The sequence below is a fragment of the Podarcis vaucheri genome, assembly GCF_965113315.1.
Source record: "Podarcis vaucheri genome assembly, chromosome: 3".
Classification (NCBI taxonomy): domain Eukaryota; kingdom Metazoa; phylum Chordata; class Lepidosauria; order Squamata; family Lacertidae; genus Podarcis; species Podarcis vaucheri.
In genome coordinates, this window is record NC_138761.1 from 110,518,964 (window position 1) to 110,534,437 (window position 15,474).

General features: G+C 40.4%; 1 protein-coding gene across 6 annotated transcripts in view; it reads left to right on the top strand.

Annotated features, from left to right (window-relative positions):
• The window catches only part of TASP1 (taspase 1), a 67,936-nt gene that overhangs the window by 20,306 nt on the left and 32,156 nt on the right, over positions 1 to 15,474 (top strand). For all 6 annotated transcript variants that reach the window (XM_082215594.1, XM_082215593.1, XM_082215595.1 and 3 more), the window contains 4 exons: positions 3,095 to 3,215; positions 3,673 to 3,757; positions 5,581 to 5,660; positions 10,188 to 10,294. In XM_082215594.1, coding sequence (XP_082071720.1) covers positions 3,095 to 3,215; positions 3,673 to 3,757; positions 5,581 to 5,660; positions 10,188 to 10,294 — 393 coding nt within the window. The remainder of the gene's footprint in view (positions 1 to 3,094; positions 3,216 to 3,672; positions 3,758 to 5,580; positions 5,661 to 10,187; positions 10,295 to 15,474) is intronic.

Below are 15,474 nucleotides of genomic sequence, written 5' to 3' on the forward strand. Positions count from 1 at the left end.
TGCCTCTGGATCCTAGTTCAGCCACACTATTAGGTGTTTGGGAATGTAGTAGGTTGTATTCTAGAGCCTTTTATAGCTTTGTCTTTCCTGAAGGAGGCTGAAGTGCTCAGTGGACACTGCTAGCTAGCTATTACTGTGATTACAATAGGTTTGTACACAGTCTCATAAATGCAACAGTAAGGATTTGTTTTCGCAGAAGCTCTCTCTCTGTATGAATGTATGTAAATATATCTAAAACCAACAACTTCATATGTCCCAGAGGCCTGAGATTTTGTTTTTGACAGTTCATAGAGAGATAGATAACTGTAATTATTTAATGATTGGTCTTTAGGCAGTGTATGTAATATTAGCTCTGTGCATGAGCAAGCAGGTGTTAATCAAACTGGCCACTGAAACAACGTTTAGCACATAGTGGCCCAGTTTCCATGTCATAGTAAACCTAGTTAATGGTTCTGTGAGTGTGGAGATTGCTGCTGCTGCTGCTGCTTCGTTCCTTCCGTAGTGCATGTGGGAGCATCGATGATCTGTGGCTTAGCGTTCTGTCTGCACCATGGATTGTGGTTTTGTTTTGCTCCAAACAAACCACAACATGAAGGCAGGAACAAGCCTTGCCTACTCTTTGTAGTTTGTTTGAAGCAAACCAAACCAATATCTCCAGTTTAGACAGAACACTAAGCTAGGGATTGTTGATGGTTACTTCCAGTTGCACAAGGGAAGGGAAGCCCCATGTCCCCAGTCAACAATTAGCTATGTCTTACCATGATACGTACACGCAAAGAAAAGCTGTGCTGGAATCTCAGAATTCAGAAACTTCTTGAGGTGTTACAGCACTGAGCCCAGTTATGAAACTGCCGATATATTTGCAAATAAATATTGGATAGAAAATATTGAAGAAATGTAAGTGATAGTACATGTGACGAGGGAAATTTATTTTGACACTATATGATTAGAATTATCAACTGCAGTTGTTATGGGAATAAGTCAGTGATGACATAATTCTCATTTTCAGTGTGATAAGCTATGCCTTAAGCTCTGAAGGCTTGGTTGACAAATGCTTTGGCTGATGTTTTTAATCTTTATTCTCTCATTGTGATGGGTTGATCTTGCTTATACACCAGAACAAACCCATGATCATTCTGTTTGGGAGGATTGTGTGTGTTCTGCATACTGCTTAGGGAATGCAAAGTTGTTGAGTGGTTTTTTTTTAAGAAATGAAATCAATTGTGTCCTTAAATGTTACTCCCTAATTTGGAGGCTGGGATGGAAGGAGGAGGAGAAATGACAGTGCAACTTGGGCAGATTAATGGCCTCATCTTAAAAATGGCATTGCTTTCAAGGCTTTGTTTGGTCTTTTATGGAACTGAATGTTTGTAGCTGGAATAATTAACATCCTCTGACTGTTCTGTGTTATATGGTTTATTTTCTAGTAAAAGGGATACCAGTTAAGTTTGTTGCAATAAGGTTCCACTGAAATATGTGTGAAAAGTTAGGCATGGCTAAGAGAAGTCCAACTGATTTCAATAGGGACAGAGTTCGACTAACTTGCTCTGGATCTAACCCAAAGTACTTTAATCATAGCTGTGGATTATCTGATTCCTGCTGGCCTACGTAAGGGTTATGATGACAAATACTCTTTATTTCCACACTTCAAAGATGTTACTTGCTTTGTAGTTTTGGGGAAATGAGAATTTCTTCCATATGAGTAGTTTGACAGACTTGTTTCTTAAGCCACACCGCCTTTATAAGATGTGTAAATGTGATAATAAAATGGCTAGTTAAGAAAGAAAACAATAGGGTTGCAAATTTGTGGAGTTGGGAGAAACCACTTTATCCTTTATTTTAGAGGTATTAAGCGCATAACTTTATCATCCAGCTTGCAAGTCCCCAAATGTTTCACACAGCCCTGCATTCAGCTGTGTACCTTACTGACCCTTATTCAAATTCTTCTAGGCAATTCATATCTGGTGGCCGTATCTCTTCACCATGATGCAAAATGTCCATAATTGCAAATTTCCTTGTGGTGGCAGCTTTATTAACCCCCAACTACCTCCTCCTACTGGAAGAGTAGTGGCTGAGAAGCCCCCACTATAAATGCAACAGTTAGGATCCTGGACAATATGCACAGATTTGGCTAATTTCTGGCTACATCCTTGGTTTTCTGGTTGCACAACTATATATAGACAGTTTACTTTGGAGCCTCTTTTCTAACGTGCTTCACATGTTTGCACGGTGTGTGAGGTCCCATATTACTTTCCATGCATATATGTAAAGCTTAAATTTATTCATAAAAGTCTAAATGAAACTGCCTGAACAAGACTTATTCTTGCTATACTGAGAAGCAGTTGTCTTTTTCTTCATTTTTAGCTGGAACAATCAAATTATTTTTATCTATGGTAAACTGTACACTGGCAACTCCCCGTTTGCACGGGGGTTGCGTTCTGGGTCACAGTGCATGTTAACGGAGTTGCCTATACATGGTTATCTTTGTCTTTCTCTACAGGCACAGGTACAGACACATTTTGTTTCCCATATTTATTTAGGTTATATTTGGCATACTGTTGCCCGGAGAGAGAGACGAAATCTCTGGTGGATAATGCAGGGATGTTAGAACTACTTCCAGTATATTGGATGAAGTCTGACACTAAAATAATGATGCGATTTTAGCATTTGTTACCAGAGTCTCTCTCTCTCTCTCTCTCTCTCTCTCTCTCTCTCTCTCCCTCCCCCCCCCCCAAGTTCACACTCTTCGTATGCTCTGCCAATTTTCATGTTTGGAATCCATTGAAATTATTTCTCTGGTCTCATAATTCAGTTGTTGCAGAAAGTGTCTCAAATACTTCCCATCCTAGCCCTCTTTAAGGCAGAAAGCACAGTTGCTTTTTTTCTCCACCTGCCAATTCTTTGCATCTTCCTCTTCACTCTGCACCCTTCATTGCCTTCTCTCCTGTAAGGAAACTTGAGTTTCAGCTGATGGAATGAACAGCATGTGCTGGGAGGCCAATTGGCCCCAGTACTCATCATTTAACTCCTTTGATAATCTGCATAATTATGGATGGTTTGCCTTCATGCATTCTTTCTTTACATTTCTTTACAGGATTCACCCTTTACTAATGCAGGAATGGGGTCTAACCTAAACCTTTTGGGTGAAATAGAATGTGATGCCAGTATCATGGATGGAAAATCACTCAATTTTGGAGCAGTTGGCGCTCTCAGTGGTATGTTGAGCAAGCTCTAGAAGACGGAATGTTTAGATTCAAAAAGATATTTGAGTATGTAGTTGGAGCCCTAATACGCTATAAACATGGTGCATAATGTTACTTCAAATCCTATTACATGGATAGTATTGCATGTGACGAAGAGCAAGCACCATATGTTTTTAGGCATTGTGCAAAATAATCGTTTGATGGCTATTAGCCATGTTTTGTTTTCACCCTTTCTGTGTTATTAGTTTAAGGTTTTTGCCTTCATCTATCCAGTCTCTGTTCTGTTTTTAATTTGACATCTCTGGTGTTTGGGGTGCTAAAATAAGGCTTATTTTTGAGATGTTAATTGCAAAGCCAAGGAATAAATGAACTTTCCCCCCCTGAATAACTTGTTTAAATACAAGGTAATTAAAACTATCTGGAGTACTGCATGACCATTTCCTTAAATGTCTTTTCTTCCTGTTCCTAGGAATCAAAAATCCTGTTTCCGTGGCAAATAGATTGTTGTGTGAAGGGCAGAAAGGAAAGCTGTCTGCTGGCAGAATTCCACCTTGGTAATTACTTTGTTCTGTTTGTTTCTTATTTGGGGCAGTAATGCATACAATATTTGAAAGTTACTCTTATTAAAAGAAGGCTGATGCTTTTTAGTGTGCATCAGTAATAGCGTGCTTTTAAGATGGGGACTGGCTTTGTTGTTGATCTTGGAACATCTTGCACGCTTATTACAGCTGTAAATAGCATAACTTTGCCTTTTATCTTTAATATTCTGTTGTAAGTCTGAACTTCTTCCTCTGTGGTTGTTTATGCAGATATTTACACTGCTAAGCTTTTATTTCTGATGTTTCGGGTTCAGAATATTAAAAATCCAATAAATCAGACCTCAAAGCTAAACATAGCTTGTTGTTGTGAAATGTTACATTTGTGCTCTCCTTTTGCTTCCAGAGTTTTAAACTTTCAGCATATGCTCTCATTTTTGTTGAGGAGAAAATGGTTAACATTGATTTAATTTTTGTATAGATTTGAAGGTGAACTATAATTATTCACATTCGTTACAATTGTAATAATTTTCAAGTGTGAAAGAATAAGGAAGTTTATTATAATTTTTTAATAATAATAATAGCCTAACTATGGTCTGAATATCCTGTTCAAGCTGATTAGCTTACATGCTATATTATACACCTATAAATGTAAAAATAGGTGAAAAATCTTGCCAGAGAAATCAGGTTGAAATAAGTTTTTCAACAGTCTATATAGAATGTTGACAAAGGAGAAGTTCTTTTCATCTTAGCAGACAGGACATGATAGAGTATAGAGCCTAAAGTGCTTGAAGCCCCTGACCCTTAGGGGTAAAACAATGTCATATCCCAATGCTATTTTCAACAGGGATCATGTTCAGTCATACTTCTCTTCACAGAGGGCTAGAAATAGTTGGGTTTTTCTCTCTTGAAGAGGCAACAACCAAGTGGCAAAATGATGCAGGGGGTATTATGAAATGGTTTTTACTTTTTCTCAGAATACAAAAATCTGGGCTTTTGCAGGGTAATTGGTATGTGGCAGGTTTTAAGATAAACAGGATACATTTTTGTGTGCTGTGTTAATAACCAATGATTAACCAAGTTGCAATAGTAGCTGGCCTAAATAATTGGCTACCTATTCGTTGTTGCTAGCCATGCGAACAAGAATCACAGCACCCATCTTTGGAGCCTTGTGCAGTCAATAACAAACAGGAGGACAACTGTTGCTGTTTCATTTTACAAAAATAAGAAATGCAGCAACTTGTAGCGAGCAACTGATCTGAATATGTGTGGTGGGGGGTGGATGGAACGTCTCATTGTTTCATTACTTCGGACTGTGTTATGCCTGTTGTAACAACAGAAGTTCTCATAATAATTCTGTGTTCATTTTTTTACTGTTAATTCCTAGTTTCCACCTCGTTTTAAACGTTCCAGAAATAAAGGCTAAAGACCAGCGCCTCTTAACTTGAAGAGGTGGATTAGGCTGTGACCCAAAACATTAGACTAGCTTTCCCCAGCCTGCTTTTCTCCAGATGTTGTTGGACTATAACTCCCATCATTCTTGACCCCTGGCTATGCTGGCTAGGTGCTGGTGATGAGGGTTTGGCATCAGCAGGAAGACACCAGCCTGGGGAAGGCTGTATTATTAGAGAGTAAGCCTCAATGAGGTTAGAGGGGCAGAGTTCTGAGTAATCACGTATGGGGTTATTCACTTCATTTAAACCTGTAAATTGAATTACGTTTGTGAAGTTTCCTGACATGATAAACAGAAACCTTGTCATTAAGCTGCAGCTAACCTTACCTGAAGTACATCCCTAGTCACAGTTTGTCTTCCCCACCCCTTTTGTTTTCCTCATTGCTAGTTTTTTAGTTGGCGAAGGAGCTTTCAGATGGGCAGTGGATCACGGCATACCTGCCTGCCCTCCAGGTGTCATGGCAACAAGTGAGTAAACTGTTCCTAGGAATTCTTCTTCTGAGAAGCTTAAGGCACACAATCAAGAAAACAATCAAATCAGTGGGATCTAGGCCGCTAAACATTTGGATACTGTTCAGATTAAAGAATCGTAGTCACACTGGATTTTTATCTGCATAACAGCCAAAATATCATCTCTGGAGCTAAGGAGGTTTTAAATAGTGTAAATAAAAAAATTCCTTCCAGTAGCACCTTAAAGACCAACTAAGTTAGTTCTTGGTATGAGCTTTCGTGTGCATGCACACTTCTTCAGATACCACGCACACGAAAGCTCATACCAAAAACTAACTTAGTTGGTCTTTAAGGTGCTACTGGAAGGAATATTTTTATTTTGACTATGGCAGACCAACACGGCTACCTACCTTTAAATAGTGTAATTGGTGGTGTAGCATTTGAAGAGTTTCAGCAGCTTCAGTATATTGTCAGTCTCACTTTCAGATACTTACTCTTAATTATTTTCATCTCTGCCTCTCCTTGGTTACGCAGTTTATAAGCTGCTGACCTAAAAGCTTTGCTAAACAAGCTTACTCTCGCTGACTCTCTAGTAATTGTGCTTTGTAATCTTTCCTTTGCCAATCATTTTACCCCCAGCCAGCTTCAGAAGGGAAGCTGCAGTACCGCTTCAGCCACTTCAGTGCATTTTTGGTACACTCCATTAAATGACTGCTAGAGGGTGCTGTATGATTGGCCAGAGTCAGATTGCTTTTCTGAGGATTAGGAACATACTCTTTTGTTGTTGCTGTGATTGCACTTAAAACTATTTCTAGGGCTTATCATGTTTCTAAATTTGTTTTGGTGATTCCAGACAATATTGTTGCTTTAATGCTGGTGGTGAAATAGACATGGTGATTGCTCAAGGCCTGTGAAATTGTTGGACATCTAGTGAAGCCTATCCTGCTTAATTTCAGTTCACTGCAATTAGAATGAATCTGAATAATGTTTCTGAAAATTTAGAGTATAATTAAACTGAATACAGTAGTACCTCGGGTTACATACACTTCAGGTTACATACGCTTCAGGTTACAGACTCCACTAACCCAGAAGTATTACCTCGGGTTAAGAACTTTGCTTCAGGATGAGAACAGAAATCGTGCAGTGGCAGAATGGCGGCAGCGGGAGGCCCCATTAGCTAAAGTGGTGCTTCAGGTTAAGAACAATTTCAGGTTAAGAACAGACCTCCAGAATGAATTAAGTACTTAACCTGAGGTACCACTGTACATGGCTGAGGGTGGTGGTGGTGGTGGGGAATTGACTTAATAATAAATTTTTGACCAATCTGAATTTGAGAGGGTAATTTCACCAAACTTGCATAATCACCAGTTGAAAAGACCATGTCTCCAACAGGTGGCCAAAAAATCTTCCTCTTAAAAAAAGTATGGGTTATTTTCCATTGATACATTAATTGAAGATAAGTCTTTTTTAAAAAAAGTTCAAACAAGCAGAAGCATACTGATTTTTAGATATAAAATAAGTCATTGGAACAAACCAGTGACCATCATTGTGCATCAATAAATTTTGCTCATCTAGTTCAGAAAAATATTCGGATTATTTAAAACAAATATAATTGTTTTAAATGCACAGATATACTCTGTGTGACTCCCTGTGCTTTATTTCTTCAGACCCCTCATGGGAAGAATTTATAATATCTGTGATTGACACACAGGCCAGCCAGCTTACACTTCAGGGCCTGCTGCTGGTAGTTGCCATTCTCCCTCCACAGGTATCCAGACAGGTAGCTGATTCCTGACTATTCACAAAGGTCAGGATACAGCTCACATGAGTGTACATGCACTATGTAGGTAAGCTTTTCCACCGTCTACTTCTGCCCTGTGTTACGTGATCTGCAGCAGATACCAGCTATCAAGTGATGAATCTGACAGATCTGAACCATTTGGAGACAAAGAACAATTGAACCAAAGAGATTTCTTTAGAGGAGCTAACAGTTTCAAGCTTATCAAAGGAAACACAAAAGGAGTGTTCAGTCTTATAATGTTTCTTTCACATAAACATTAAGTCCCATAGATTAGGGTGACATACTAATAGAGAATTGATAGGCACCCTGTCCATCGTAGAGAGCAAAAGGATTGCCCTCCCGATCTTGGCAAATGTCATCACAAGCAGTGTGTGTCCACAAAGCAGCCAGTCAACACCTAACTTCAAACAGGTCTGTTATCAAGAAAAGCATTCCTTTGAAGATGGAGTGACATCCCATTGCTCACGGGGAGAAATATCCTCAGCATCCTTTGAAGTTTTCCCTGTTTCATGCATGTACATTTTATTAATGCTGCTGCAAATGTTGATAGGCTGTAAGTTGCTTTGATTATCTGCAAGGAAGGCAGGGTAAAAAATAATTTAAAATAAACAAGTGTGTATTCATTTACATAATGTTTAAATTCCCTGTGAGTGGGAATTCCATCTAAGAGTCTTTTAATCATCTTTAGACAGTGTAACCATGATTGTTGGCCCCCACTTTTGTTAGAATAAAGTTGAGTTTGTGTTGAGATAAAAGGTCAAAATGCCATAGATGGCCAATGCAGTACCCTCCAGCTGTTGACTACCTCCCATCAATCCCAATGGTCAGGGATGATGCGAGTTGTAATCCTATAGCACCCGGAGGGCACTATTTTGGCTACCCAACTGATGAAGATGATTAGAAGAGTTTGAAAGGTGGCAACCTTTCCTTTTAATGCAAGGCCACAGCCATGATCCCAGTGCATGTTCTGAAGGCACATGATGAAGCTAGCAAGGCAGGGGCCTGGTCAGTATCTTGATGGGAGACCTGTATGTTTCTGTGAGTTCCATTATGAAATAAAGAAATGAAATAAGTAAGCTAGATACATAAATGTAGGAGTGACTGCTTGAATCCTCTTGAGATTTTTGTCTGTGAATCCTCTGTGCAAAGCAGAGCAGTTTTGCAGACCCTTGCCCTCTATATTGGCTAGCATTCTTTTTATACAGGCAACTCCCGTTTTAGGCGGAAACGGTATGTGCACGGTCATGCACATGCTCACAGTGCTGCCCCTGGAAGTGACCCGGAAGTATCATAAAAATTTCACTGAAATGTCACTAAAAGTGCAGAACGGATGTGGGGCAGTGAGAGTCGAATGGGGTGCTTGCAGGCTTTTTCAACAAGTTTCCAAATTCACACAAGCGCGAAATGACCCGGAATGCAACACCTGTGCAAACGGGGAGTTGCCTGTATTGCAGAGATAGAGAAATTAAGAACAATTATATTCAACACAAATTTTAGAGTTGATCACATTTTAAGGAGAGCCATGTTGCTCAATACTTCCAATAGAGGAAGTGGTTTACTTTGGGTAAGTTTAGGTCTGTATACGAAAAGCTATGGTATTCCCAGTAGTGATGTATGGAAGTGAGAGCTGGACCATAAAGAAGGCTGATCGCCGAAGAATTGATGCTTTTGAATTATGGTGCTGGAGGAGACTCTTGAGAGTCCCATGGACTGCAAGAAGATCAAACCATTCTGAAGGAAATCAGCCCTGAGTACTCACTGGAAGGACAGATCGTGAAGCTGAGGCTCCAATACTTTGGCCACCTCATGAGAAGAGAAGGCTCCCTGGAAAAGACCCTGATGTTGGGAAAGATGGAGGGCACAAGGAGAAGGGGACGACAGAGGACGAGATGATTGGATAGTGTTCTCAAAGCTACCAGCATGAGTTTGACCAAACTGCGGGAGGCAATGGAAGACAGAAGTGTCTGGCATGCTCTGGTCCATGGGGTCACGAAGAGTCGGACACGACTAAACGACTAAACAACAACAACAATAGTGAGGTTGAACCTAGTAGGCAAGCTGAGGTACTCGACACCAGCTACTCTGGCCTTATGCAGGAAGCCAGCAACATGGCAAGATAGCAAGCCTGGGCTCCTTGAGAATAAAATTAGTGAATGCTTTTATATGCATTTCATCAATGACCTAGTTTACACATTTTCACTGTGATTTAATGTGAATGAGCAGCACGCTAGTTCATGCTGTTCCACAGTTCCTACTTCACTGCTCCCCCTGCTAACCTTTGTTCACACTGGGGAGGAATTGGACTGGCTTTGGGTTATGTGGGATCCAGCACTTGTGATTTGTTTTCCCTACACAAACCATGATTGAGAAGCCAAGAAGCAAACTAAAAACACTGGTTTTGCACATAACATGAGGCTAGTCTCTAGTTTTCCCTGTTGCAGCAAATGATGAGCAGAGGGAAGAGCGAAGCAGGGAGTTCAGAGCAGTGTGCACCCTGCTCATTTGCTTTAAACCTTAGTTTAAAATAAGCTGTGGTTTAGTGCAACATGCCAGCTAGGCCAAGTTTTGAGTAATTTGTGTTTTTGATATTCATAAATCCATGCTTATTCAGTGGACATGATGAAATATAATCTGTACATAGATCTGAGTAGGGGCTATTGTTGCCAGTACCAAAGTGTAGTGTTTAAAGAAGGTGTCCCTGGTTTAATTCTTAAGTAATTAAAATGCCATTAAATATTTTATAGGACTTAGTTTAGCAGCTTTTAAGAGGAACAAGAGGAAACTGGAATTGGCGGAAAAGGTGGAAACCGATATTTTTCAGTTGAAGAAAAGAAGACAATCAAGTGAAAAGGTTGGTATCTGTTCAGAAAACTATTGGTCAACCTTAAATCACTACAGTGACAAGGACTGAAGTTTCTGGGAGTTCTTGTTGCTATTGTGAATTGATAGTCAACACTATGTTGCAGTATTATTTATCATTATATTTTAATGGAAACAGAGGTGTGCATGCAGACATGCTTGCTTGTATTTGATTTGTCCTTCCAGCAGTTTCCCCTTCTGGCTCATTGAAGGCTGCTCTGGAGAGTTCCATGGCCTTTGGGAGCAGCTTTATGGTGTATCTCTGTGTGAACATAACCTGTGTACAAGGGATAAACCACTTGTACTCATAGCCAATATGTCATAAGTAATTTCCCCCCCCCTCGTCTTAGGGGAATATGAAAACAGAACTATCAAAGGAATCTACTATTGTTTGCAGAACAAATAAGTGTGCCTTACCATTATGATTTGTTTATATATTTTACTATTCATTTTCACTTTTTCAGAATGTGCATGACAAATACAAACATGAAAAGATAAATATCTGTTGAAAAATTTTCTCCAGTTTAAGATTTTGGTGAACGTTTCTCACTTTAAAGCATTTTCTGTGGATCTGGAAGGGGATGAAATCTGTAATACCAGGTAGGTAAACATGTCTGGACATTTACCCAGCATTGACCTGGCGCAGAATGGTCCTCTATAGAAAAAACATAGCTGGGTTTTTTTCTTTACTAAGTGGTCATTTGAGCACTGTAGTTTTTACCTGCTGCCAACTATATTTTGAATATAGTTTTGCTGTCAGTAATTAAAAAGGAAAACTGAGGTGTACTGTAGAACTTCTTGCTCTGTTTCTCCCTTTATGGAGAAACAAAAGCAAACAAAACAAAAAACTATTCAAGCTACAGTAGCATATGTAAAAATTCATGTCTTTGGAGTATTGCTTACGTTTTATATCCAAAAAGACTAGGAGCCTTGAAAACATAAAATTAAGGAAAGAGGGATTTCAGTACAATTTATATATTAAAGGTCAAGTCAATGCTTACATATGCCAGTACATGGACTTACCAACCTGCTATTTGAGATTTGGAGGGTTTTTTGACAATACTTTAAGGCAGCAGTTCCAAACCCGTGGCCCTGTCCCCACTGACCACTTGAAATTTTCTGGGTGAGTCTTGGCTTACCATTACATGCAAATGGGACCAGTTTCTAGCAGAGCATGAAATAACTTCTGTTGCATTGTACTATAGCTTCTTTAGTGCTTAATAATTTTTAGTGTACGTAAATTCATTTTTACATAGTGAGATAATTATGTTCCAGTTATAATTTGGAAATTGAAGCCAGGTTTTAAAATCGCCTTGTGAACTCCATAGTAGTATATGTACTCTAACACAAGCTGTTATTTAGATAATTGAATAAATAAGTAACTGGATTCCAAATGTCTTTTGTTAACAGACTGAACAGTTCATTTTTTAAAAAATGAATTGTTTAATTATTGTGTTAGACTTACATTGTCTTTTTAAATATTTGAGATTTCTTTGACCAATGGAATTTCCCCTTCCTCTCCCCCTGCCTTATGACACTGGTGCAGGATTTGATCCACAGTTACTCTTCTGCAAATGGAATGACTCCTTCTGTTCACAGAAGGAACTATAATCCGGTAGAGGCTGCCAGTTGGGGAAGGAAAGGATATTTCTCTTTGTAGTCAAGTATGCCACGTTCCTTCCTGTTCTGTTGGGTCCCCCTACCCTCCAGAGGGACACGGGTGGCGCTGTGGGTAAAACCTCAGCGCCTAGGACTTGCCGATCGCATGGTCGGCGGTTCAAATCCGCGCGGCAGGGTGCGCTCCCGTCACTCGGTCCCAGCGCCTGCCAACCTAGCAGTTCAAAAGCACCTCCGGGTGCAAGTAGATAAATAGGGACCGCTTACCAGCGGGAAGGTAAACGGCGTTCCGTGTGCTGCGCTGGCTCGCCAGAGGCAGCTTGTCACGCTGGCCATGTGACCCGGAAGTGTCTGCAGACAGCGCTGGCTCCCGGCCTCTAGAGTGAGATGAGCGCACAACCCTAGAGTCTGTCAAGACTGGCCTGTACGGGCAGGGGTACCTTTACCTTTACCCTCCAGAGCAGGTTTCCAGGGTGCGGAGTGGAGTGGGTGGGCTGCAGAGGCGATGACAAATCAGTAAAGTCTCTTGCCCCCCCCCCCTTACTTCACTGGAAGTGTCCCATGAATGGTATTCAGCTCATGAGAACTCAGAATTCAAGCCACAGTATTTTGTATGCTTTGTTCACATGACAAGAATGAGAGAGGTGGTCATGCATGTGAAATAGCTGATGGGGGGGAGCATGGTAGTTTGCCTTTTAAATCTGCCTCTTTTATTTGACTTTTAAGGGTGAAGGTAAGATTGTTTTGCTTGATTACTGTAGCTTGATTTTCTGCTGTGAAGTCCCCAAGGATCTTCAGGCAAAGAAGGGTGGTATACATAATCAATCAATTAATAATAAAATTATAAAGTTGTGTTGCATTTCCTATCTTTGTTATATTAAAATGGAAACGTTATATTATCTTAAAGGTAAAGGCACCCCTGACCATTAGGTCCAGTCGCGGACGACTGGGGTTGCGGCGCTCATCTCGCTTTATTGGCCAAGGGAGCCGGCGTACAGCTTCTGGGTCATGTGGCCATCATGACTAAGCCACTTCTGGTAAAACCAGAGCAGCGCACGGAAACACCGTTTACCTTGCTGAAGGAGCTGTATCTATTTATCTACTTGCACTTCGACGTGCTTTGAAACTGCTAGGTTGGCAGGAGCAGGGACCGAGCAATGGGAGCTCACCCCGTCGTGGGGATTTGAACCGCCGACTTTCCGATCGGCAAGCCCTAGGTTCTGTGGTTTAACCCACATCTTAACAACTGTTAACAAAATTCTGTTTGTGTAATAGGACTTTCTTAGCCCTCCTCTCTGTGCCTCCCCCCCCAAAAAAAAGCAGCTCCTGAGAGTTGGGGCAAACTGGGACCATTGCAGGCATGGGCAAATGGAGTTGCCACTGAAATCCAGGCCCCCTTCCACTCATGCTAGGCACCTTGTTATCTAACCCATTATTATTATTTTTACTTCCTGTGTGGGAGAGAGATAAGTTTGATGTTCAAGAGTGTGTCTTTTGCTCTGTTTTGGCATACACTAGATTAGCCATCTGTAGAGTTGATCTAAAGACTCCTCCATTAGCCTCATTAGCTTTAATAGAGAGGCTGAATAACGTTTAGTAACAATTACTGCTTTGGGCACATTCTGAAAATTATGCAAGTCTGTGTGATTAAAGAATTCTAAAAGGAGAGACCTCCTCTCTCCATGCTTTCAGTGCAATAAAGGTGAGTGAGTGTGTGATCCTGACTTTTTTGCTATTGATTGTGAAGACAGAGCTTGTGGGTGATTAGGGTTAATTAATTGGCAATGGGTGTATTCTTTTGAATGGAATGCGATTATGCCCACAAGCTACAAGAGCTTTAATCTCAGTTAATGGTTCTCAAATGTTTTTGTAATAAACCTTCTAACTTTTAAAAACCAGTTTGAGCCTCCCTCTGGCAAAATAGAACAGCTTAGTTTTACTGGTTTTTATTCTCACTTAGCATTAATGTCATTCAGATCAAAGGAAGAACTGTGGTGAGCCCTTTTGGAGTACAGTGGTGCCTCGCAAGACGAAATTAATTCGTTCCGCGAGTTTTGTCGTCTTGCGATTTTTTCCGTCTTGCGAAGCACGGTGTCGGGAAAGTTTTGGAAAAGCTTCAAAAATCACCAAAGTCTTTAAAAACCTCAAAAATGGCTACCACACCGCGCTCTATGAGTTGCTCCTTGAAGTCAAGTCGCAACTGTATTAACGGTGTTAAGAAAAAGGAAACAAACTTGCAAGGCGTTTCAGTCTTGCGAAGCAAGCCCATAGGGAAAATCGTCTTGCGAAGCAACTCAAAAAACCAAAAACCCTTTCGTCTTGCGAGTTTTTGGTCTTGCGAGGCATTTGTCTTGTGAGGTACCACTGTATTTTTGTTGTACTGAACTTAAAGTCTACCAAGTCCAGGGAATTGCCTGCTTGATTCTTTAACACAAGGATGAGGAACCTTTGGTCCTCAGGAGGTTGCTGGACTCTCATCATCCTTGACCATTGACCATGCTGGCTGGGGCTGATGAGAGCTGTAGCCAGACAACATCTGGAGAACCACATACTTTCCACCTCTAACATTATTCAGCAGTGAGGGAGGTATGCCTTGCTCTTCTCTGTGCATGAATTTGAATGGGCAACTTGGCATTGTCTTTCAGTGGGAAGATCAGACAGGAAGTCTGGTTGACAAGTAAAGGGAAATAACTTTAATGGATAAGTTTCCTTTAGCCCCTGAGTACAGACAACAGCTATTGGATATTTGCTTTATTTTTTTACACATTTTACACTACCGTTCATATTTAAGATATACAGCACAAAATAAATATAAAAGAACAATAAAATGTCAGATTTTTCTCATTTTAAATTAGTAAAACCTGTTAATGCCTAGGTAAAGAAAAATAATAGCAATGATAGCCCCAGGTGAACCTCCTTATTTTATTTTTTTATTTCAACAATTTATATACTTCTTAATTAGCTGTCTCTAAGACATGTACATCAAACTCCATAAATACAATAGAGGTAAAAAAAGAGATGCTGACTAAGTATCAGGAAGGACTTTGTGACAGTCCATCTGTCATGAATGTTTTGGTTGAAACTCCTGCATTCTAGAGTGTTGGACTAGATGATTCTTTCAACTCTGTAGCTCTTTGATTCTATGTTTTGATGATTCTATGATTAACATGCTTGCTGAAAGAAAAAAGAAGAAGTCTTCAGTAGGTACTGGAAGTGCGATAGGGAAGAAGCTGAATGTCTGCATCTAAGCCATGGCTTGCCACTAGGAGTGACTCCCCCAAAGACCTTGACGATTGGGCAGGGATGTAAAGGCAGCTATTCCCTAACTCTGGTGCCACTGCTGAAAAAGCCTGCTCCCTTGTATATTTTTATACCTTGGATAGAAGAGCTACATAGTAATTACCTTGGCGTATGATTTTAAAGAATGGATATGGAATGGATCCAGGCTGAGTGAAGAGATATAAATGGTCCCACGCTGTGTTGCTGGCTCTGTGAACCAGTTATGTCTTCATCTGTGGAGGCATCAAAATACTGTCAAGTCTGTATGTTTTCGGT